This window comes from Nannospalax galili, unplaced genomic scaffold (assembly GCF_000622305.1).
Source record: "Nannospalax galili isolate Female #2095 unplaced genomic scaffold, S.galili_v1.0 scaffold115, whole genome shotgun sequence".
In the NCBI taxonomy this organism is placed as follows: Eukaryota; Metazoa; Chordata; class Mammalia; order Rodentia; family Spalacidae; genus Nannospalax; species Nannospalax galili.
The window spans coordinates 6,365,072-6,390,066 of NW_008340588.1; the positions used below are offsets into that span (position 1 = coordinate 6,365,072).

The 24,995-nt window shown below is 41.5% G+C and overlaps 1 protein-coding gene across 2 annotated transcripts in view; it reads left to right on the forward strand.

The window, feature by feature from the left end:
- Positions 1-1,403: 1,403 nt before the first annotated feature.
- The window catches only part of Stat1 (signal transducer and activator of transcription 1), a 38,274-nt gene continuing 14,682 nt past the window's right edge, over positions 1,404-24,995 (forward strand). Inside the window, exons 1-15 of one of the 2 annotated variants that reach the window (XM_008835610.3) lie at positions 1,404-1,603; positions 1,752-1,899; positions 4,750-4,878; positions 5,317-5,461; positions 7,311-7,409; positions 10,465-10,554; positions 12,297-12,375; positions 13,723-13,814; positions 14,732-14,883; positions 16,753-16,911; positions 17,582-17,674; positions 20,327-20,386; positions 23,136-23,165; positions 23,257-23,350; positions 24,459-24,500. In XM_008835610.3, the coding sequence (XP_008833832.1) occupies positions 4,751-4,878; positions 5,317-5,461; positions 7,311-7,409; positions 10,465-10,554; positions 12,297-12,375; positions 13,723-13,814; positions 14,732-14,883; positions 16,753-16,911; positions 17,582-17,674; positions 20,327-20,386; positions 23,136-23,165; positions 23,257-23,350; positions 24,459-24,500 (1,263 nt within the window). In that variant the 5' untranslated portion in view covers positions 1,404-1,603; positions 1,752-1,899; position 4,750. The remainder of the gene's footprint in view (positions 1,604-1,751; positions 1,900-4,749; positions 4,879-5,316; positions 5,462-7,310; positions 7,410-10,464; positions 10,555-12,296; positions 12,376-13,722; positions 13,815-14,731; positions 14,884-16,752; positions 16,912-17,581; positions 17,675-20,326; positions 20,387-23,135; positions 23,166-23,256; positions 23,351-24,458; positions 24,501-24,995) is intronic. The other variant, XM_029564751.1, reaches the window with a different exon arrangement.

Consider the following 24,995-nt stretch of genomic DNA (forward strand, 5'->3'; position numbering starts at 1 on the left):
ATGGAGAAAGAATAAAAACTATAATATGCATGCATATATGCACATCCCTGGGGAATTGTTTAGGTCCTTCTCCTACCCAAAGGTACTTTACTATTCAAGGTTTGATTCAATTTCTACTAGATGGAACCAATATTTTCATGGGCATATGTTCCAAGAAGATCTAGTCAGGACTCAGTGCTGCATTACCTGGGAAAGTGATATTTGATCTGAGATTTTAAGCTTAGCCAGCAAAGAAGTTAGGAAACACAGACGTTGGCTCAAGGGACTTTCCAAAGAGAGAACTATTGGTTAGAAGACTTTGAGATTGGGGAAAGTGTTTGGTTTATTTGAAGAACAAAAATGCTGAAGCAAGCAAAGAAAAAAGTGGCACGAGATGGTAAGAAAGAGAGGGGAGCCATGGTTTTATAAACCAGATTAAGAAACGTGAATTGTCTAAGAGCAAGCAAGAAAAGCCATCATGAGATTTTATGTTCGCACATGATGTGATCAGCTTTGCAATTAAAAATCACTAAAGCAGCTGTATGGAGAATGAATTAAATGGGCAAAACGAGCTGAAGCAAGGCAGTCATTTGAGGACCTACTGCAATAACCCAAATAAGAGGATGGGGGGTGGCAGAAAAGATGAAGTAAATGAGACTTAGGAAATACTGAGGAGCAAACCCAACAAGGGTTGAGGACCAGGTGTGGGGAGCCAGGGATAAGGCCATGTCAAGGATAACTTCTACTACTTGGCATACACCATTTCCAAAGTAAGCGGTAGTCTGAAAAATCATGACTTCATAATTAGTTTGCAGAAGTCACTGGATAGTCAAGGAGAGGCTGTCAGTGGGAAATAATTGGAGCTTGGAGAAGAGTGTGGGAAGAGATGCATTTAGGGGAGTTTCATCTAAAAGGACACCAAAAGCTGTGGGTGAGGTCATCACAGGCACAATGCGAGAAGGGTAGGTAAAGAATAGATCAAGGTCCAGACCCTGACTTTTCTCATTGCACTAGTGGTTTGGTAGCGGAGGTAGAGGCCTTAGAGAAAGAACCCCTGCGAGGCTCTAGACGCCAGGAGGCGTTGTCATCGTGACCAAGGAATGAAGGCGTCAACTGCGTCAGAGTTCCAAAAGGTCAAGTAAAACGGACGTTTATAAGGTCAACTGCTAAACTAACGACAACGCCCCCAACTCTGTCTCCTGCCCAAGTTCTCAGTGATGGGACTAATGAATCAAGATTGGGCCTCTGCAAACACAAAACTTCCTTTCAGTTGTTCCGCAAACGTGCAAACAGAACTTTCAGGCGGGACACTCGATGTCTCCCCAGCTGGAGCGCCGCCCCTAGGCTGGGGAGGACAGGAAGCGCCAGAGGCAATCACCGGAGGGAGGCGGTGTGCTGGCGGAACAGCCGCGTCCGATTGGCTGGGCGTGGAAACGGGGTGATTGGCAGAGGTGGAAGGAGGCCGGGCGCCGCAGGGTCTTTTCTTCCCCAAGGTTCTTTCTTTTTCCAGCGCGGAGTCTGTACAGCACTCAGCTGCATCTGAGGACCGCGCCCCACAGAGCCTCCCGGGACCGAGCTGAGGGGAGCGGGCGCGGGGAGAGCCTGCCCGGGGCGCCTGTGTGCAGTGAGTGCGCGCGGGGCTCCGGGGCCTGGGTGGGGTGCCGCTTGTCGGGGCCCCGGGCTGCGGAAGCTGGCCTCCGACCTGTCACCCGAGGGCCCCAAGTGCGAGCAGGGCCACTTTCCACCACTGTAACGTGTTTTTCTTCTCACAGTTTCGTTGGCACTATACCAGCCTTCGGAGCTGTCTGGGGTAGACGCGCACCCAGTGTATGCAGCTCCACAGACTTGGCACCTAACTTGCTGTGTGTATTGGTTGCTTGTGTGGAATCCCTAACCCCTTTGTGGGGTACCAGGAGGCAGGTCAGTAAGTGTTCATGAAATGAATTTAGAATCTTAATTATGTATCAATCCTTAGGGAGGAGGACCTTACTGATCTGGAACTTAATTGATACTCAGTTCCTGCAGAACCACAAATAATATAACTACTTTAAAAACCATTTCAGAGTACTACCTTCGAGTTCAGGGGTAGGTATATAGATGAGTGGTCGATTGTGCTTTGGGTGCTTTTATAAGTTGGAGAGGAAGTTGTTTTTATCTGGCAGAAATAGGATTTGAGCCTCCAGTACAATGCACTGTGCTCTGTTGAGGAATGAGGATACTGGACTCAAAACTTGTGGGATCATAATAGGGTTTGCCTCCTACTTTCCAGTTCCTCCTGAAATATACAAGGTTTCAGCTGAACAAACTGGTATGTGCTCAGTAACACTTACTTATATGGTTTGAGCCATATACGGGTCACTGTTCAGGGTCCAGAGGATGTTAAAAGCAAAAATTATTCCCTTTGAGGCTCTGATGCTTTCACCGTACATCAGAGACAGACGTAGAGTTTCACACAGAAGACTGGAATTCATGCTCTAATAGACACAGAACACAGCAAAGCATAGGCCAAAGAAAGCAAATCTCTCCTACAGCTTTAGGGGAAAAGGGCCATTTGTACAGAACTTTGGTTGCTAGGATGACTTAGAGAAGCAGAAATTGTGAGATGGCTATTAGCAAGAGTGAGTAGCAGATGGACAGAGCAGAAATGTTGAGTTCATTTGGAAAACAGTAATTAGTTTGGTTCCTGAGTTACTTTGTTGATGGAAGGAGATGAGGAAGGCAGCAGTCATTGTAGGAAGGGACAGACCAGTAGCATTTTGTACAGAAGATGGATGTGGCCCTGCATCTGCAGTAGAGGTTGGATTGGGAGGATAGAGTGTTGGAGGCAGTGTGCCAGCTGGTCTTAAGGCTAGAGAGGAGGGAGTCAGCCTTAAATGCAGAATTTGAGCCAGGTGATTGGGAGATAAGTCTTGCCGCTCCCAGATTTAATACCAGATTTTAGGAGATGAAACTGACTCTGGATTTGCTAACATGAATCTATTGATTCACCTCATTTGTGCCAGGTGTTATGTATGCTCTGCACAGTCTTAACCACCTGTAGCTAGGGGAGTAAGTTGTTTGAGCACTTGGCTTCTAAGAGACACCGTAGGTCTCACTGGCCGACAGCCCATATTTTCTTTAGGCACATCACCAGCAAGGAGAGAGCCACTTATTTGGACTTCTATACAGGTAAAATAAGTTTGAAGTAAAAATTCAGGTGGCCACACAGGTATGCTACAGTGGTAGACTTTGGTCGTTCTTTAACGGTATTTGTAATGATAACTAGCTTTGTAGTCTAGAAATTTATTTGCGTTCCTCTAGAAGGACATTTATGGAGCAGGGATGACTACATGCCTGCACACGTGTGTTTGATATCAGGCATATATCACGATTCCATACCTTACTTTCAAATACAGAATTTTTCCTCAAAGTCTGGCCGGATATATTCACCATATGCTGACCTCATCGTGTGCTGATGTAAATTCTGTTACATGATGATCATAGGAGACTGTTTTCCTAATAGATCATAAGACTTTCTTAAATTGTTAATTTAGATTAATTTTTAATCTTTAGAATTTGTTATATAAATATTGACTTCATAGTTACCTATAAAGATAAGTATTACCTTAACCTTTCAAATTATACTCAATAATGATTTTTGAAATCTTTCTCTTTTTCTGAGATAGTGACTCACTGTGTTACTTAGGCTGGTCTTGAACTTAGTATGTAGCTCAAGCTGGTATTGAGATCATGATCTTCCTGCTGCCTCAGTTTTCCCAAGTGTTGGGATTTCAGGTTTGTACCTCCATGCCTGGCTTTTGTGTACATGCTTAAAAATTATTACTGAGGGACTGGAGAGATGGTTCACTGGGTGACATGTTACTGTGCAAGCATGAGAATCCAAAATCAGATTCCCAACACATAACATTAAAAAAAAATTGGGGGTGACATGCACCTTTAACCCCAGTGCTGGAGAACAGAGACAAACAGAAATAGATCCCAGGGCTCACTGGTCAGCAGTCTATCAATAAGAATCCTTGTCTCAAAAAAAACAAACAAAAAAAGTAGAAAAGTGATTGAAGATAGCCTAACCTCAACCTCTGACCTCTATAAAACAACAATAAAGCAAAACAAATCACCACTGAGATTTAGGACTTCTTTGTGCCAGATTTGTTGTTTGTAGAAGGCACAGAAAAAAATGAATCTCTTTAAAAATGTTTAATAAAAATATTTAACTTTACCATAAGAATCATAAAGTATAAAATACCAGTTCAAAAATGTACTGTATGGAACAGTTTTTGGAAAGTGCTTGGAATTGTCTTAATTCCAATAAAGTTTTCCACTTATTTATTTGATAAAACATAAATTATTTTAAAGTCATATTTGTTAGATACCTAGTTTGTGCCTGACATCATTCTCAGGATTATAGCAATGAACAGCGCCTCTTTCCCTCATCCTTCCCGTCCTTAGACAAAAACAAAGTAAAAAAGAAAATATATGTGGTGAGTCAGGGAATTGGTAATGCTGTAAAGAAAAATATCTCAGAGGTGGTTGCTATTGAAATAAGGCTGCCCTAACATTTGAACTCAGATCTGAAGATGTGTTTCTCAAAGAAGGAAAAAAAAAAGATCCCAAAGCCCAGTAAAAAACAAACACTGGATACAGATAACATTTAAGTAATATTTTTTTCAGAGATAAATTATGTCTTGCATTAAGCAAGTTAAGTGACCCTTCACTTGGAACTCTGTGTCCATTCTTGATGTGTATTTGGTTTGGTTTTTTTCCCTATAGGATGTCTCAGTGGTATGAGCTGCAGCAGCTGGACTCCAAATTCCTGGAGCAGGTTCACCAGCTTTATGATGATAGTTTTCCTATGGAAATCAGGCAGTACCTGGCTCAGTGGCTAGAAAAACAAGACTGGTAAGCAAAACTTGCTGGTTAGGGAAAGAAGTTTATGGTTAATGAAGATGTTAATGGAGCTGTGTTTACAGAAATGATCTTACCAGTGGCCAAAGGACCAAAATCCATTAGTCACTGAGCATTTTATATTTTAAATTTGTTATTTGATTATTGCAAAAAATTTAACCATTCTAAAAGTATTAGAAAGCAAATGTCCCTGTTGATTTTTTTGGAAATGAGTCATGAATAGTTTTTCTGTACAATCTCTTAAGCGTACTATAGTTTATGTATAGTAAATATGCAATAAAAATATTGTGCAAAATTGATAATAAAAATGTCAGATTAAAAAGAAAATAAACTTAAGAACACCTAAAATCACTTTTCAATTATTTCAATAACGGTGTTTCTTTTGGCTGAAGTAGTCCATGGAATGACACATTTCCCTTCTGAATCTTGCAGGGAACATGCTGCTTATGATGATTCATTTGCCACCATTCTTTTCCATGACCTCCTGTCTCAGCTGGATGATCAGTACAGCCGCTTTTCTTTGGAGAATAATTTTTTGTTGCAGCATAATATAAGGAAAAGCAAGCGGAACCTTCAGGTATGACTTAGTTTTTTTGTTGTCATCGAAGTATTTCTATATTTATAACATTTATTTCAACAGATGCTACTGAGCATACACTCATTGACTAAAAATTAGTTAATATTTAAAAGAAAGAAAAAGGATTAATTTTCAGAGCAGTGAACTATGATAACACATTAAGCTCTAAGGAATTTTAGGGGTCATTTAGGTCTTAAGTCCTTAGATGTACAGATAAGGATTGACTCCAGGGATGTTTGACTTCCCTGCAGCCTAGTTGTAAGTGGGTGACTAGACTCCAGCTTGCCTTGCTTCTGGTGGAGTTGCCCCTTTCAGAAATCAGATTAACTGTGTGAAATTTTTCTTATTCAGAATTTGCTCCATTCTAATTGTTATAAAGTGCATGATTGACAGCAGACATGGGGAAATGGAGGTGAATGTCTTTGGTCTAATGCAAAGCATAGGCCAACTTCCATTCTATGTTGAGGAATTAGTTGAAGACTATCATGAGTAGTTCTTAAGTAGTTTACATTGTCTCCATATCCTAACAGAAGACAGTTGGCTTTAGGAACTACTGAAAGTTACTAAAGCATTTATGAAGAAGTTTAAGTGTGGCTCAGTGATAAGAGTGTGGTTACTGTGCTTGAAGCTCTCAATTCAGTCCCTAGCACCAAAAAAATTCCACATGTGAAAATATTTTGTCTTTAAATCAAGATATTCACTTTTGGTTAAGTTAAAGTGAATTTTGTCCTAATTTATTTTGTATTTTCTACAAAAATAGCTTAAGGAAAATTTATTAGGTAAAACCTAAGATTTCTCTTAATCTCAGCACTTGGCAAGCAGATCACTGTGAATTTGAGGCTAGACTGGTCTACATAGTGAGTTCCAGGCCAGTTAGAGCTACACAGTGAGATCCTGTCTCAAAAAAAGGGGGGGGGGAAAGGATTTCTTAAGGAATATAAAAAATTCATATTTATTTATGATACACTGTTGTTTAATACAAACTTTTTCTACTAATGACTCCTTTTCACCAAAGCAGTATTTACACAACCTCAGGTATATTGGTATATAAAGTAAGTATATAAAACTAACATTTACTGATAAGAAATAAAAAAGAAATTTATTTAAAACAATTTTTTAATATACTTGTAATTCTCTCATTTATTAAAGAAGAAAGCAAGTTCAGATACTAATGACTGGAATACTTAGCCGGGTGTGGTGTCCTTTAATCCGAGCACTATGAGAGGCAGAGGCAGGCAAATCTCTGTGAGTTCAAGACTGCATAGTGAGTTCCACGCCAGTTGAGGTTACAGGGAGACACTGTCTCAAAAAAAGACCCCCCCCCAAATAATAATAATAAAAATAAATAAATAAATAGAATACTTGTTTGTCTCACATGGTAAAATTCAGATATATACTAATTTGATACAGACTGAGGAATAACATTAGCACGTTTTAAAAGTCATTGTTTTCCATAGTTAAACCATTATATTGCTATAAGAGCAGCAAACTTTGTCTATAGACTACAAACAATGCAGTTCATACCATGTGGTAGTCTGTAATCTGAGCCGACATACTTCAGGCCATTTGGTATTACGTGGCATGAAGCCTAGTGCTATGCAAAGTACCCATGGCTGTGTGCTCAGAACCAAGGCTGTGGTGAAGTTGTGATGCAACACAGGTGACATGGCCCAAACCAACCTCCGATTCATTATTCATTGGACTGTGAATTCATGTTTGATTGTTGTATATTCAGAAGCCTTTCATTGGCAAAATTTTTGAAACATTCATATTCCATCATGGCCTACAGTTTAAGAATCTTTGAATGAAACATTCTGAACTGATTTTTATCCCAACCATCTATATCTAGGATAATTTTCAAGAAGATCCGGTGCAAATGTCTATGATCATCTACAGCTGTCTGAAGGAAGAAAGGAAGATTTTAGAAAATGCCCAGAGATTTAATCAGGTACTTTTTCCTAACTGAATACTAACAATTAGAATTCCATTTGCTCATTTCACAGATGTTACTAAGGCCCAGATTAAGAGAATGATGAATATTCCTTTGATTTTGTAATGCCAGGAAGCAGAGGTCAGATTTAGAGGTTCTATAGAACTGGACTTTATGAAAGACTATTATCTAATGGAATTAATTTCTAGTACAGAGAGGTACAACACATAAATGAGATACTTATAGGTAGTGTTAACTGTGGTAAAGATACCATATTGGGTTATGAGATGACTGGTAGGGGCTGGTTTTTTTTAGGTCAGGGCCAGGAAGCTTCTAGTATAGGAATGGAAGCAGGCAGAAGGCATCGGGTTCTAGCAGCTGTGCAAAGGGGTGGCCATGAGAGACACTCAGAGTCCACGAAGGTAGGAAACAGTACACAGATTAACAATTTGTTATGTTTTGGGAGAGTGAGAAATCAAGGATGCCTCCACAGTTGGGACTTGAGTCACTTGGAGAATGGTAATGCTGTCTACTGGGGTGAGAAGACAGGGAACAAGGCAGGAACAGGACTTTTCTTTCCAGGACACAACAGATTTTTAAGGGAGAAGAAGAGTTTAATGGGAAGATCAAAGACTTTATTTTGAACTAGATTAAGACGCTCATTAAATATTCAAGACCTCCAAACAGTAAATGAGTCAAAGTTTTAGCATTACTAAGGTTTCTGATGGTGGTTTTACTAATCATCTTGCAGCCAGGGTTTAGCAGGGGAGGGTTGCAGTTACAGTGACTTTTTTTCCCCCTTTCTTGAGCAATGCAGTGGTGAGAATGGTAGGCAGACAGTTGTGAAGCTGATGTATGAGTTGTTCTAGCCAGACCTTTCCAACACAGAAGGAGAATGCAGAGGACACAGTAAAATCAACGCCTTGTGTGTTTCACTGACAGATAATGGTGAACCGTGTCATGGTGGGGAAGGACAGAGACAGAAGTGGTAGTGGCAAAGGCCATTCTCGCTGCCTTCCCGAGCATTCATCATATCCCTTAGGAACCTGTTCTTTCCTTGGGCATTCAGTTACTATCCCCCAATGACAATGAAAGCACCTTGCTGTGCTAAATATTTAAATATTATTTTAAACTCAAGCTGGCTAGTTCATTTGGTATCGAACCTAAAGAGCAAAGCTGCATATCAACCTTAGAGGAAAGCTGGCTACTTTGACTCCTTTTAGAGAAGAGTGTCTGTCTCCACCCTGACATGCATGTGAGAGGTTTGTGGAGGAAATTTGCCTATCCTAAAAGCACTATGCAATGGACCTCCCATGTATTTCAAATACATTAGAGAGGACAGCTAAGAGCAGAGGTGGGCAGCAGAACAGATTGTCCACTTTTGCACACAGCATGCCACTTTTCATGTTTAGCTCCTCAGCCTAGAGTGGGTATTGAAGCCAGAGTGGGAGCTCTTTGCTCTGCCATACCAACCCTACCCCTTGGCTGTTCATGGGACTTGAAGACTTTCCCACTTTTGAGTTCCCTATTGAAAACATAAATGACCCAGGTAGAGGTTTAATTTTGAGCCTCAGAGGACACCTGAGGGGTTAAACACCTGGCCAAGGCTTCTTTGGATGGGAAGGAAGGCCCTGGTGTCTAGGGGAGTTGGGGATAGTAAGAGACACAACAGGTAACGCTTTGCACAGTGCTCTCATCTGACATTTCCCTGTCATTCTTCAAGTATGTATGCGTAGGACTCAGGAGTAGAGGCAGAAGGCTCAGAAGTTCAAGGACATCCTCAGCTTCATAGTGAGTTCAAGGCCAGACTAGAGTACATGAGACTCTGTCTCAAAACAAAACAGAATAAAGAATAAATTTCAAATAGTTCATAGATCTAAAAGTGAAAAAAGAGCAGCTCTGTTTTGATACTTCATAGTAGGATAGCTATAATAATAGTTATGCACTATGTAGGTCAGAAAGCTAGAGGATGTTAAATTATACACGATTCTGAATGTTTTTACCATGAATAAATCATGTGGTTGAGGAGATAGATATGTTTACTCCGATTCAAACATCCCCAATGGTTAATAAATTGAAGCATCACATGGTCATTACTATGTGCAATTTTAATCTATTTTAAAAGGTAAAATACAAGATATTAAAAATAAAGATAAAAATAAACACAAGCACTAGGGAAGAATGGGTGAATTCAGTTATATCTTTCAGCAGAGCAAAATTTTCTATTATGATATAAAACCCAGGTAGAATCTATGCTGTGAAGGACATGGCAAGAAAGGTTGATGGGCATAATTTTGTTGTGTGGAAACTTTAGGCAAAAATCCTATCTTTCTAGAATTTGAACTCTGTGAAAGCAGGTACCATTGTGTTACTACTCCTAACAGCTGGGTCTAGAATATTACCTGACAATTACTTAGTAAGTATATGCTGAATGCACACGCTAGGGTCTACCCAATGTGATGAGCAAAGACACTGGTCTCTGAGTCTTAAAAGGACCAATTAGGCGAGTCCTGGTTTATATTCATTATTGATTTTGTAATTGAGTAGAGTTTCATTAAAGCCCTCAATGGCAGGGCTTTTTAATTTCAGTATACCTCTGTATCACCTAGGGTGGAGTGGAAATGGGGTTCTGATTTAGTCAGCAGATTAGAACCTGAGATTCCATTTACATCCAGCTCTCATGGTAATAAGATGCTGCTGGTCTGGGGAGCACACTTTGAATCATAAGACTTTTAAGGTAAACACTTGCTGGGCTAATATGGATAATCTGTGTACAGAACTGACAAACCTGATATATTGTCACATAACTATAAGAATTAATGAAAATTTGTACACATCCCAGGCATGAACTCTACCTACACTTTCTGTAATGTTGTTAAAAGTTTGTCAGAATTTTCCAGGTTTTGGAAATTGAGATATTTCTTATTCATGCAATTATAGAAAGCCTGTAGTAAGATTTGGAATGTCTGTGATGTAAGTAGGCCATGCGGTGTGGAATTGACTTTGGAATGTGATCATTGAGTAAATACGTCAAATAAACTGATGACTGTTAACCATGCATTTCCTATTAAAGGCTCAGGCGGGGAATATTCAGAACACTGTGATGTTAGACAAACAGAAGGAACTTGACAGCAAAGTCAGAAATGTGAAGGACCAAGTTATGGTGAGTATTGAGTATATTTGTGCATTTTTTTTCTATAGCTTTCTGAAAGGGAAAAAAGCTTCAGTTTTTTTTTTTTGAGTGTAAGCCCAATAACTAGTCTTTTAAGCACTTGAGAAGGAAAATTATACTACTAAACTGGAAGTAAACAAATAGGTAAAGCCAGTGACCAACTGTGCTTTTTTATGACTCCTGTTATGACTTCTAAATACTGGGGTTGCACTAAATAGGCCTTTACATTTCTCAAATCAGGATGTTGCTAGAGTTACACAGAGCTCCAGGATAAACATGATCCATCTTCCTTAAAATCTGTTTTATTCTAAAACTTAGAAAATGAACAAAAACTGTTTCATTCAAATTAATTTCAGTACATTTCTGATTAACATGAGATGTCTACAGAAATTTAAGATAACACTTCAAAGACAGGTTATGGAAACAAATCACTGCAAGGGCTCCCTGGTGTTCACTCTTCTTGGGAAGGTTATTTGTGGAAAAGGCCATCCAGTTGAGAGGTTCAGCAGTGTTATCCATCTGGGTACCCAGAGGGTTCAGCAGTGCCGTCCATCTGGGTACCAGGATCTTTTGTAGCCTAGATTCTGTAACAGCGTTATCTTGCAGTGTATTAGGGAAGGACTCCATTGAAGTAGAAAAAAACAAGTGACCTTGATCTGGACATGCCCAGGGAAATCCAGATGAAGAATATACAGAAGTATGAAACAAATGAGTCTTCTTTGTAGGGCGACCATGCAATTTCTTGTCCAACTGGAGATGTGTATGAATAGCTGAGAGGACCCTGTTAAGAATTCCACAGGACTGTCCCAGTTGAGCAGGGAGGTATGGTCACCCTTCTTGCACATAAGGAGTCAGGTTTTCCATGAGCTTGTTTTCTCCCTACTGTATTGCTTCACAATGAGGCTGTTAAATCACACTGAGAGGTCATCTCAGAAATGATAAGGAAGAAGGGCCGGAGAGATGGTTCAGCAGTTAAGAACACTGGCTGTTCTTGCAGAAGACCCGGGTTCAAATCCCAGCACCCACATGGCAGCTAACAACTGTCCATAACTCTGGTTCCAGGGGATCTGACAGCCTCTTCTGTCCTCCATGGGCATTGCATGACACGGGTACATTTACCTATGTACATGCAGGCAATACATGCATACACATAAAATAAAAATAATAAAATATTTTTTTTAAATGATAAGGAAGAGCTTGGGAGATAGCTCCCAGGTGGGTAAGAGCATTTGCTGTGTAAGCATGAGGACCTGAGTTCAAATCCCTAGAATCCATGTAAAAAGCTGGGCATGGCCATAACCCCAGTGCTTTATGGTGGCAGCAGGTATAAACAGGAGGATTGCTGGGACTTGCTGGCTACCAGCCTAGCTCCAGGTTCAGTGAGAGACCCCGTCCCAAGGAAATAAGGCAGAAAGTGATAGAGCAGCACACCCGACGGTCTCTGGCCTCTAAGAGCATGGACACCCACATACATGCACCTATACCATACAGACACTCATACATGTGCGCGCGCGCACACACACACACACACACGCACACACACAAAACGATAAGGAAAAATAAAAATTTAGGCCCTGAACTAGGTGATATTTTGAGAAATTTTACATTTTCTGAAAAATGTTACTACATTCTTATTAACACAATACATAGTATTGTGTGTATGTGAGTAGACTTTTGTAAGTCTAGTTCATCTTTCACGGTATTGGAAAACATGTTTATATTTTTATTTGTAGTGCATAGAGCATGAAATCAAGACCCTAGAAGATTTACAAGATGAATATGACTTTAAATGCAAAACCTCACAGAATAGAGGTAAGAATAAAGGCTGTATTTTGTGTGTGTGTATGTGTGTGTGTTTATGTTAGACAACATAGTTAACAAATGTTTTATGAGTAAATGGTTAATTTTGGCTCCTTGATGACCCAGTCCAGCATTTTCTTAAGCTCAGTTCTGTTGACATTTTGGACCAGATAATTCTTTGTTGCAGGGCTGTCTCATGCCCTGTGGAATGTTTAGCAACATCCATGACTTCAGTCCACCAGATGTCAGGAACACTTCCATCAGCCCCCAGTAATGGCAGTCAGAACTGTCTCTAGCCATTGCCAGATGTCCTCAAGAGAGGAGGGCAAAGCAAGGCCAGTTGATAGAGAACTGCTGGTTATCACCTTCTTTGTTAGCCTAAATAGAATGGTTTATAAATGGAGCATCCCTGCCCTAAACTGCTGCAAACATTGCAGCTGCAGGTGCATGTGCCTCTGGTAAGCTCAGCGTTAAAGTCGCATCACTCTATTTCCTTGTTGCTGCATGTTTCTAATGATAGTAGAAATGAAAACTGATCCAGAAGGATGTTCTACAGCACACACAGGGCACTGTTTTTACCCGAGCAATCATTTGGTTACTAGGGAGAGTTTATTAGTTTAGGGGAAAAATGTATGAGAGGAAGGAACCTCACCCTCTGCTTCCTGGTTTGTCTGTACTTCTCTTTCAGGGCCCTTAGGCAATGCTTTATAGACATTTATGTCAAGTTTGTAATTTTGGCATGTTCATTTAAGCAGCAGTCTGGCAGTGACTTAATTCATAGACAGCACTATTTTCAGTTGCCTTAGGTCATTGAAACACCTGTACTTTGTTTAAGTGTGTTCCGTCTTTATACTTAGGATATTTTTTTTCTTGTTTTGTTCAATAAAGATTGAAGGTCAGTATTTCAATTTCTTTTCCTGTTAATGTGATAAAATACCCTGACAAGAGCAACTTAAGGGCAAAAAAAAATGTTATTTTAGCTCACAATCCAAGATAGGGAAGTCAAGGCAGTAGGAGCTTGAAGCAGCTGGTCACATTGCCTCCACAGTCAGAAATCCGAGAGGGCTAAATACACACGATTGCTCAGTTGCCTTTCTTTTATTTTATGTAATCCAGGATCCCTTGCCCAGAGAATAGTCCCACCCACAGGCAAGATGGGTCTTCCTACGTCAGTTAGTATACCCAAGATAATCCCCCTCACTGGCATTTCCAAAGGCCTGTCTCCAGGTGATTCTGTCAAGTTACTTAACACTAACCATCACCATCACAGTCAGACTTTGCATTTTATCATTTAGTTGGATTTGTCTTCTTACATACATATATAATATATATATTTATCTACTGTTTCTTAATTCACAGAAAGTGAAGCCAATAGTGTAGCAAAGAATGACCAGAAACAGGAACAGCTGCTGCTCCACCAGATGTTTTTAAGGCTTGACAACAAGAGAAAGGTAGTGCTTGCTTTCTAGTCACAGGCCGTGAACAGTGGACTTAAGTTTAAAAGAGGAAAAATATTTAAAAATTTTATTACATTTTATTTATATTTTTGTCACATTTTATTTACTCTGTGTGTGTGTGTGTGTGTGTGTGTGTGTGTGTGTGTACGCGTGCTCATGTGCCACAGTGTGTGTGTGTAGATCAGAGGACAATTTGTAGGAGTCAGTTCTTTCCTCCTATCATGTAGAGTCCTGGGGATCAAACTCAGATCATCAGGCTTGCTGACAAACACCTTTACCTGCTGAACTATATTGCCAGCCCAGAAAAATAATTCTTTTTTAAATATTTTTTACTTAATATGTTTATTTTATGTGTATGGGTGTATTATTTGCATGTGTGTAAGTGCACCTGTGTTGTGAGATGCCCACAGAGGTCAGAAGAGGGTGTCGGATACCCTGGAATTGGAGTTACGGATGGTTGTTAGCCACCATACGGGTTCTGGGAATGGAACCTGTGTCCTCTGCAAAAGCAGCCAGTGCTCTTTAAGTGTTGAGCCATCTTTCCAGTCCCCAGAAAAATTATTTTTATACAACTTAGAGTCCAACTGAGAACTAAGAGATACTTGCTTTGCTTTTAAAAAATATGTTTTTCAGGCCCAGAGGTTAAGAGCCCTGATTGCTCTTGCAGAGGACCCAGGTTCAGTTCCCAGCACCCACATGGCAGCTAACAACCACCTGTAACTCCAATTCTAAAGGATCTGACTCCATTTGAAGGCCTCTGCAGGCATTGTATCCTCATGGTACACCTACATACATGCAGGCAAAACGCTTATACACATAAAAGAAAAATAAATTTTAAAAAATTTTAAATTGTTTTTCAAAATTCACTGATTAAAACTTTATTTCACCTTGTTTCTTTCTCCCTCCATTAGGAGATAGTTCACAAAATAATAGAGTTGTTGAATGCCACTGAACTTACCCAGAATACCTTGATTAATAATGAGCTAGTGGAGTGGAAGCGAAGACAGCAGAGTGCCTGTATTGGGGGACCGCCCAATGCTTGCCTTGATCAGCTGCAGAGCTGGTAAGATTTTCCTGGAGTGGAACATTGGTAGCTGACAGGCTGGCCACAGAAGCTAATAAAGAACGCCTTTGGGCTGTTAGTTGAATGGGCCCTGTCAACACCGCAGTTGAGAGTTTGGCGTACATAGTTCAGCTTCATCCCTGGGAACACTTGGAAAGTTCAGTGATACACATAACTGTTGCCACATTCAGCCTGCTTGGTTTGGACCATACCAAATTCAAATGACATAGTTATTATATAACACTGAGAGTGAGTGGATGTGTTAGGAAGACTGGGGAGAAGTTCTTTCCAGCAGAGATGAGCATAGAGTGTTGGGGAGACACAAGCAGGAACACAGGTGACAAGAGATACCACAGCCCAGTTGTGGAGCCCCTTTCTCAGAACAGGGGCTTTGCCCAACTGGCGTGAGAGAGCAAAGGCAGGCTTCTGTCTTAAGCTTGGCATCTATTTTCTCTGATTTTTTTTTTTGTTTAGAAAGGTCACTCTAACAACAGCCTGAAGGACAGAACAGAGACAAAAGCTCATCAGACAGGTTATGGCTAGCCTGTTAGTGTAGTCCAGGGGCTCCTTTGAGAACTGAACTTAGGATAGATTAAAGGGCTTTTGGAATGAACCTGGGGGGATGGTGGGCTAAGATAGTTTCCAGGGATCCAAGAGTCAGAGATTTAATAGGGTTATTTTCCTGAGATCTGTGAATTTTTTTAAATCAAAATTAACATGTAGCTATTTATTTTTATTCTGTGAATTGTCTATATGTATCTATATGTATGATTTCTTGTGTGGTAGAGTAGGGGTTCTCAACCCTGTTTGGCCCCCTGTACTTGAGGGATACTGGTGCTCTAGATCCTCCAGTGGTCAGCCCTGAGCTATCTGGAGACCACTGGTCACCTTAGGCCACAGGAGCCTCTTTCAGTGGCACTACATTCCAGTATAAGGATTGCCATTTTATCTTTGTGCCACCATTAGAAGGGAGCTGGGAGATATGCGGCAGAATCTCCTTAGGAGTGCATCCAGTCACAGTCACATCTTGCCTTCTTATCTCATGGTGAAGGGCCTCTCAGTGCTTGGATTCAAATGAATAAATCCACCAAGTACAGTAGATGTTTTCAGTTGGGAGAAGGGTGTTTTTTTTTAAAAAAAAAACAAGATTTTCTACTATCTTCCAAATAAAGTACATTCCCACACCATGCCTCTCTTAGAAGTTTTCACCATTAGCAGCTGACTGAGGAAGGAAGAGCCTGTGAGCAATTACTAGACTTCCTCATAACCAATCACTAGACTTCCTCATTAGCCTTACCCGTGTAGAGTATAAACTGAGCATGCTTTCTCCTCTCCTCTCCTCTCTACCCCACCCAGTTTCCTGGTTGTCCTGCAGTTTCCAGGGCGCTCCCCTCAGTCTCCTTCCCAGTGTCTGAAAAGCCTTTGGAGGCAGCATTTTCTTATGGCACTGTGTTGGCATGAAGCCTTCAGTGGCTCCTCACTCCCCTTATGTCACATGAAGGCATCTGCTTTGCTGGTCCCTGCCTCTGTCCTCCTTGCTCTGCCCTTTTGAAATCCCAGATGCCTTGACGTCATAGGTCACCTGAAATCCTGCCCTGCCCAGCCCATCTCCCCTGGTGTAGCTAGCTCTCGGGAGTGTGCAGAGGCCTTTGACCCATGCTGTAATTCTTCAGTGCATGCTAATTGTCCTCTCTGAATAACTTAAGTTTCTTAATGTGTGCATAAGCCTCCATCTCCCCATTTCTCCCTCAGTGCAGCGTGTAAATTCATGTGTTGCCCATACCTCATCTTGACTTCTGTGATTCTCTTTAATTCAAGCTGCATTGGGACTGTTGCTCACTAAGACACCTATGTGTTCTACTTTCCCAGGTTTACTATTGTCGCAGAGAGTCTGCAACAGGTTCGTCAGCAGCTTAAAAAGCTGGAAGAGTTGGAACAGAAGTATACCTATGAGCATGACCCTATCACAAAAAATAAACAGGGGTTGTCAGAACGCACCTTCATCCTCTTCCAGCAGCTCATTCAGAGGTAACCCTAAGCAGATTGATTCACAAGTCTGTAATTATTTTATCTAGAGTACCATTTCATGGCAGTTCAGATAATTTAGAAGGGTTTATTGGGCTATATACATTTTAGTGGCACCATTCTATCAGAATTCCTTGTTTATGCCAATGGCTCTTCATTCTTTTGGATACCTAGGCTGGAAAGCATAGTAACTTTTTACTTCTTTTGCCCCTTAGCTAGTCTCTGCCGAGACCCAGCACATCTGACCTCGGGATACGTGTACCCTCCTTCCCATGCTGTGACCTCCCTTGTCATGTTGTGAATCCTGTTTTCTGAGCTCCTGCATATCATCCTCCCAACCAGTCCCCCTTCTCAGCCCTTGCACCTAGGCTCTGAGACCCAGGGCAGGGCTTTGTTCTTTCTATCACCTGCCAGCCAGATGGAGCCCTCAGCTAGATAGTCATGGCCCCACTTCCACAGTGAGCTGGAGACCACTCCATGTTTTACTAAATAGCAGACATTGCTTTGTTTGTCCGATTTATCAAACTCTCTCAAATTATTTTTCAGTTCTCCAATATTTTCAATGCTTGAATTTTTCTAACTCCATTTCCACTTTAGGGAAGATCTTTTATTTTTTTACTGCCTTAACCTTGATGGAAATGCTAATCGTCTACACTTTGCTGCATGTTTCTAGCTCATTTGTGGTGGAAAGACAGCCGTGCATGCCAACTCATCCTCAGAGGCCACTGGTTTTGAAGACTGGGGTACAGTTCACTGTGAAGTTGAGGTAATAAAGATACAGTTCCATACTGCCTATCCCATTGTTTTCCCCTTTAATTTCCTGCTCTCTTTTTTCCTGTCTCAGCCTCCTAAGTGCTGGGATAACAGGCGTGTACCCCCACACCTAGCCCTTCGATTTTCTTTTATAAAATTGTTGCGTAGAGGGGCTAGAGAGTTGGTTCAGAAGTTAAGAATGCTTGCTGCTCTTCCAGAGGACTCAAGTTCAGTTCCTACACCCATGTGAGCACCTGTGTGCATGTGGCTCACAGAGACACCCACAAATATGCATAAGTAAATTTTTTTAAAGGATTAAAAATTTTAATTTTTACATACAGTGTTCTAGAGAAAATAATTTTTTCAGTAGGCATTTAAATATGAATTCATCCTTAGAATAGTCAAAGTGTGTGTTCAAAGCAGAAGTATAAGCCATATATATCCTGTACACATACACCTGTTTTTCTCCAATCATAAATATATTTTCATAATAAGAAACAGTCTATAATCGCAGAAACATATATAATAGACAGCAAAGTTCCCAGCAGCCCTAGCCCTCTCGATCATGGGCTTATTAAGGAGCTTTATGAAACCACAGCATTGAAGTAGTGTGCGTGAATGTAGCTTATGACATGTACACTTTGCTGGTGAGTTCTCATCATGTTTTCACAGTGGTGTGTGATCTAAACATCTCTGGATCACTACAGTGAACAGCCTGCATCTGTCCACCGTAATTATGTCCATAAATACGTAAATCTCTGGTCATGCTTCATACATAGACATATGTAAACAAAACATGACACATTTCAATTTTTATTTATTATTTATTGATTTGTTTTTATTTTTGTGTATGAGTGTTATTCCTGCATGTATGTAAGTGCACCTGTGTCATGCAATGCCCATGGAGAACAGAAGAGGGCATCCGATCTCCTGAAACCGGAGTTGTAGACAGTTGTTAGCTGCTATGTAAGTGCTAGGATTAGAACCTGGGTCGTCTACAAGAACATCCAGTACTCTTAACTGCTGAGCCATCTCTCCAGCCCTAACATTTCAATTTTTAAAACTAGGATTACATATATAGTTAGCCTGCTTTTCTCCTCGATACAGTTGTAGAAGTGTTCCCTGGTGAGAACTTGTGGTCTTGGCTCATTCCAATGAGCCACTGCATTCCATTAATCATTGCTCTGGGGATGAGCTGCTATATCCTGCACATCTGGGCCTGGCTTTAATAGGGTGCTGCTGACTGGGGTGCACAGTTGCTGCTTCTCCAGCAGGTAGTGCTGCAGCACCACACATAAGCACTCATGGAATCTAGACCTCACTGTCACAGGAAATAGGAAGTCTAATTCCATCACCTGCTCCTGACCGGAGACCTGAAGTTCCTGTCCACGGTCTCCAGCTAGCAGAGCTGAGGTACAGGGAGTCTTTTTTTTTTTTGGTCTTTTTGAGACAGGGTTTTCCTGTAGCCCCAGCTGTCCTGGAACTCACTATGTAGACCAGGCTGGCCTTGAATTCACAGATATCCGCCTGCCTCCACCTCCTGAGTGCTGGTATTAAAGGCGTCTGCTACCACGCCTGGCTTCTTACCTGCTAAGGAACTTTTGGCCTTCTTGAGACAGGGTCTCTCTGTAGCCCCAGCTGTCCTCGAACTCACTATGTAGACCAGGCTGGCCTTGAACTCAGAGAGATCTGCCTGCCTCTGCCTCTGGGATTAAAGGTGAGTGCCATCATGCCTGGCTCATACAGGGAATCTTGATCCAGGGCTCCAGTCTTTCTACGCCATCCTGGACCGATCAATCACACCAGATTATGGGTGGTAGTTTTAATGTTTGTCTTTAATTTTTTCGTGGGTATTTTTAGGACAGAAAAATTAGATACAAGTTTTATAAGAGTAATGTTCACTATTTTTCACCCATATAAATTGGTCAAAAGTAGATATTTTTATGAAAACCCTGGGTTGGTGAGGTTATATAAAACAGCAGCTACCTTCACTAACTTTTGATCAGAATATAAAATCAGTGTTGCATTGCATAAACATTAGAGTTTAATGTTACAGTCTTTACTACAGAAATTTCATAGTTAGGAATTGATGCCACAGGTATACATAAATAGCCAGGCATGGTGGTGCATACCTTTAATCCCAGCTCTTGGCTCTCTTTGAGACTGAGGCCAGCTTGGTTTGCATAGTGAGTTCCAGGCCAGCTGGGGCTGTAGGGAGATGAAAACCAACAAGGGGCTGGAGAGATGGTTTAGCAGTTAAGAGCACTGACTGCTCTTGTAGAGGACCCAGGTTCAAATCTCAGTACTTACATGGCAACTCACAATTGTCCATAACTCCAGTTCCAGGGGATTTGATGCCCTCTTCTGACCTCTGTAGACATTGCACAACACGGGTGCACTTACATACATGCAGGCAATACATTCATACACATAAAATAAAAATAATAAATATTCAAAAAACTAACAAAACAAAACAACAACAACAAAAAACAAATGTACATAAAATGAAAGACCACATAGACATACAAACTTGTTGGTTCCTTGTAATATTCGAACCTGAAATGGAGAAAAGAAGGGGTTTATACAACTATTCATGGGGGAATTAGCATAATAAATAATTTTAGTCAATAGCTTTTAAAGTAATGACTTTTCTTTTTCTTTTCAGACTGTTGGTGAAATTGCAAGAGCTGAATTATAATTTGAAAGTCAAAGTCTCATTTGATAAGTAAGATATGTTTAATCTTAGCCAAGATTCTAAGTAAAATGTGGTTTTGTTTTGTTTTGTTTTAATCAAATGTGGACTCCTCCATCAAATGAGCAGATTGGAGGGGAATTTGCCTTCTTGGGGACCTAGGACTGAGTTTCAGCTCCCAGCACTGCTACCAGCGAACTCAAGCTCCTAGTCAAATATATCAGGGCCATTACAAATTGCCTAGCAGATTTAGCTTGATGGCTCCTTATCTGGTTATTGGAGCTTCTTCTTGGCTAGTGGCAAAACACTTGCTCTTTTCTAAGACTAGAATGAAAGAACGAGCAGAAGAGATTGTAGTCATCAAGTCAACGTTGTTAGCCTTTGCACACCACTCCTCTTAGGCCAGCCCCAGAGAAGAGCCCCTTAGTCTGTGGCCTGTTGGAGGTTGTTTTTGAAGTAGAATTAAAGGCATTTGGGGGACCTATGGAGCCTGCTGCATTCACTCGTGTCTCCTGTGGTCAGTGGGAACCCAGGAATGCACAGGCTCATTCGTGGGGGAAATGTGCAGCCTCATCCTGGTTTGCCCTTTGAACCTACGTCTAAGCCAGCACTGACCTACCTCTACGACTTACAGTATGAAACAAGGTGCCCCCCTCCCAAGACACTTCTGCTTTTGTTAGTTTGTATTACATTCTGGTTTAGCCAGTTTCAGGATGATTGTGATCATTCAAATCACTTTCCTCTAGCTTTTTCGCAGTTTAATCTGAAACTCCTTTAGGGAGCTTCTTCTCTTTGCGTTTTTGGTTTTGCTTTCCCTGCCATCATCTTTGGTTTCTCTGTGTATCAGTTAGTTTTTGTTGCATAGCAAATAACCTCCAAAATCCAGGGGCTTAGACCCTCAAAGCTTAGTATTGCTCATACTCTGTGAGCTGTAGGTCATCCTTTTGGGGTAGCTTGGTTGGGGTTGGCTGCTCTTCGTTTCCTTATTACCTGTCTGAGGTCTCAGCCGGGTTCGTGTTCATGGGTCTCTCAAAGATACTAGCCTGAACTTTTCACTTGACAACTTCCAAGCCTGCAAGACCTGTGGAGGCTAGCTTTAGAACGTGTGTGGCAGCATCACCATCCCTTCTCTTGCTAGGACCAAGTCAAGACCAATGAGAGGCTGGGAACTACTTCTGGAAATGGCCCACCATGGTCTGCTTTAGCTCAGCCCTCTTCTAGTCGATGTGTGCCCCTCCTGGGCACCTTCCCTGTTTCCATCTGTTCCAGTTCTGGCTTTTCTTCTTAGACTTCTATCACACTGTTGCTTTTATTTTAAATTCTTTATTCTTCGCAAATAGAGGAAAATATGTTCCTTTCATAGAAATTTATATTCACAAAGATATTGGCCTTCTGTCTGGGATAGGAAGAGTGGCTAGCTCGTGTGCAAGATAATTTCTAGTCTTCATCCATACTACTGATACATGTTATTTGGTGAGAACATGGCTGCCTTAGTACATTTTGTGTTGCTATAACAAAATACTTGAAACTGGGTACTTTATAAAGGAATGAAGTTTATTTAGCTCACAGTTCTGGAAGCTGAGAAGTTCAAGATCTGGTGGCAGGAACCGGCAGGGGCCCTGCAGGTGGCATCACATGGCAAGGTCCCCTGTGAGAATCACCTAGTAAGAAAAACAAGAGAGCAAGCTGAGAAAGCCATAGTTCACCTCACTAAGCTGCAGTCTCTCCCACAATGGAAGCATGACTCTTCTGTGACCTAGTGTCCTAACCATCTGTCTTATGTCCCAGTTCTCAACATCATCACCTGGGGACCAAGCCTCTAGAATACGAACCTTTGTGGCAGACCACACCATGGCAAAGTAACCACCAAATTTATATCTATATAAAATTTTCAAGATTTTGACTTTAAACTTTAGGGACTGGGGACCAGCGTAGTAACTCTCTGTAGAGCACTTGCCTAGCAGGAGTGCTAACAGGAGCCCGGGGCTTAACTGCCAGAACTGAAAAAAGAAATTAATTGGCCTTCAAACTACACTGTTCTGTTTCCCCACATAACTGACTATCCTGGTGTTGTCACAAGAGCACTGAGAATAATGAAAATAAAATAATGGTTTTAAGTAGTCACTTTGGAGGCCTCTCAGTTTTGTGGCAGCAGAGTTTTCTAGCGCGGGGCACAGTGCCTTGCACAAAATAAGTACTTAATAAACACAGGTTTATGGAAGCTCTGTGTACCTGTTAACTGCTCATGCCTCAGGGTCCTGTAGCCTTGGTACTGTGAGCATGTCTTGTAAGAGAAATGGAAGGTAGGGATAGTTTGCCTGTGATCATTCAGTGATACTTGGCATAGTTAATATGAGTAGGAAGGGAGTGAATGAGTGAAAGGACAGCAGGCCACAGATGTAGATTTATTTATTCTTGTTTTGATTTTATGTTCTTTTATGAGACAGGGTCTTGCTTTGTAGCACAGGCTGGCTTGGAACTCATGATTTTCCTGCCTCCATCTTGAGATGGTGGTCAGGTGTCACCACTCCCGGCTTGTAGACGTCTTGTCTTCTTTCTTCCTTCCTCTTTTCCTCTCCCTCTTTCCCTTTCCTTTCCTTTTTAAAGGAAGAGAACAGATTTATTGAGTAAACTGCAGGAAGCAGTGGGATTAGGCATAAGTAGAGTGCTACCAGCAGCTTTAGATTGATTTTCTGTCTTTTCTTTAGACGTATGCATGTACTTTTATATCTATTAAAGCTTGCTTCAAATTTTAAATACGTGTGTCTTTTTGTTTTTGCAGAGATGTGAACGAAAGAAATACAGTAAAAGGGTACGTGAAGTACTGCACGTTGCTACACTTTGCTATCTTGTTTGTCTAGTAGTTTGAAGCCTTCTAAGTATTTGTATCTTGCATCGTGTAGATTTCGGAAGTTCAACATTCTGGGCACACATACGAAGGTGATGAACATGGAGGAGTCCACCAATGGAAGTCTGGCAGCCGAATTTCGACACCTGGTAGGCAGACCATTTTTTTTTTTTTTTTTTTTTTTTTTTTTGAGACAGGGTCTCCCTGTAGCCCCAGCTGTCCCGGAACTCACTATGTAGACCAGGCTGGCCTTGAACTCAGAGATCTGCCTGTCTCTGCCTCCCGAGGGTGGGGGGAAAATTTTTTCGTTTTTTTTTTTTTTTTTTTTCTTGATGCTGTCTCTGGTCTTTTAGACTGTTACAGTAGAGGCATGTTGTGATGTTAAAAGCTCAGCCTGCACCTCTCACCACCAGCACTTGGGGCATCCTTATTCCTTTCCTTACCTCAGGACTCTTCACTGCTTCTTTGTTGCGTTCTGTTTGTGCTGTTGTTTTTGCCAGACTCTCTCCTTGAAACCCTCCTTTCGGGCTGTATTGATCTCAGAGTATTTCCTAAACTCATATGCACATGAATCACATTTGCACTTGCCACCTTCTCAGTCTTGAGCAGTCACTATGGGCTACTGAAGTTCTCAAGGTCACCACTCCCATGTTCTGTTACTCCTCCCACCTTCCAATTGTGTGGTAGCCTGACTACCACCATCCACTCATAAACTATGCCAAAGAGAGAAGGGCAGTACCTTCTTTTTGCCTCCATGAGAAGAGGGGCCTGAGGCTCCCAGTGTTGGAACTGAGCCTGAAGGGAGATTTTTCACTGTGTGCCATCTTGTGAGCCACAGACGTCATAGCTAGGGAGCTGCATGTGTGGCAAGAGCATCAGACCAATTTGGAAGTCCAAGAATGTCCAAAGGTGTAAGACTTAAAGTCCATGAGAAGAGAGACTGAGTCTCTGGAGTGCTAGAAGATCCTGTTGAGAGACAGAAGAAGCTCCGCCTGAGCCAGGGGTCATAGAGGGGCTAGTGATGGTGCTTGGGGCACCAGTGCATGGACAAAGGACAGGATAGCTGCGGGTCCTTGTCCCCTGTGGTACCCATGCCCCCCCCCCCGACTGCTAGATGAGGCATTTTTCCTCTTGTTCTACTTCTGAGAATATTGTCACATCTTTCTTTCTAGTCCTGATGTAGGTTTGATTTGTAAATGAAGACATCAACTTTGATGATTAACTTGCCATTTATTAAGATGGTTTCTTCTTTTACAGCAATTGAAAGAACAGAAAAATGCTGGCAACAGAACTAATGAGGTAAGAGTCTGTGTGTTGTGAGTGGGCCCCAATCAGGCAGATACAGTCATGAGAGCATGTCATTGCCCCTGGTGGCTGGGGATTCATCACAGAAGAGTTCAGACCTGCCAGGGAAGAGCATTTGGAGTATCTGGTAATGGTAAAGGCACTCTGCTTTGTGCTTTTTGGTTGACAAGCAGTTTTGCCCACAACTTCACTGTATCCAGGCCACGGAGGGTTTTTGTGTTGTTCGTATCTTCTGGGTGAGGAAATGGAGGTCTGGGAAGTTTGCGTGATTCAGCTAAGGATGTACAGAGATGCCTTTCAGCTGGAGCAAGAACCTGAAAGTGGCTGACGTCAAGGAATGTGTTGTACAGGCTCCCTGCCTGTGTCTCCTACACAGCAGCGCTGCCTTCTCACAGTTCCCTTTTACAGCCTGAGCCTTAGGAGCTATGCTTGTGGTAACTGAAAAATGAGAGATGAACAAAGAGCCCAAGGTCTGGAGTTGGATTGGTT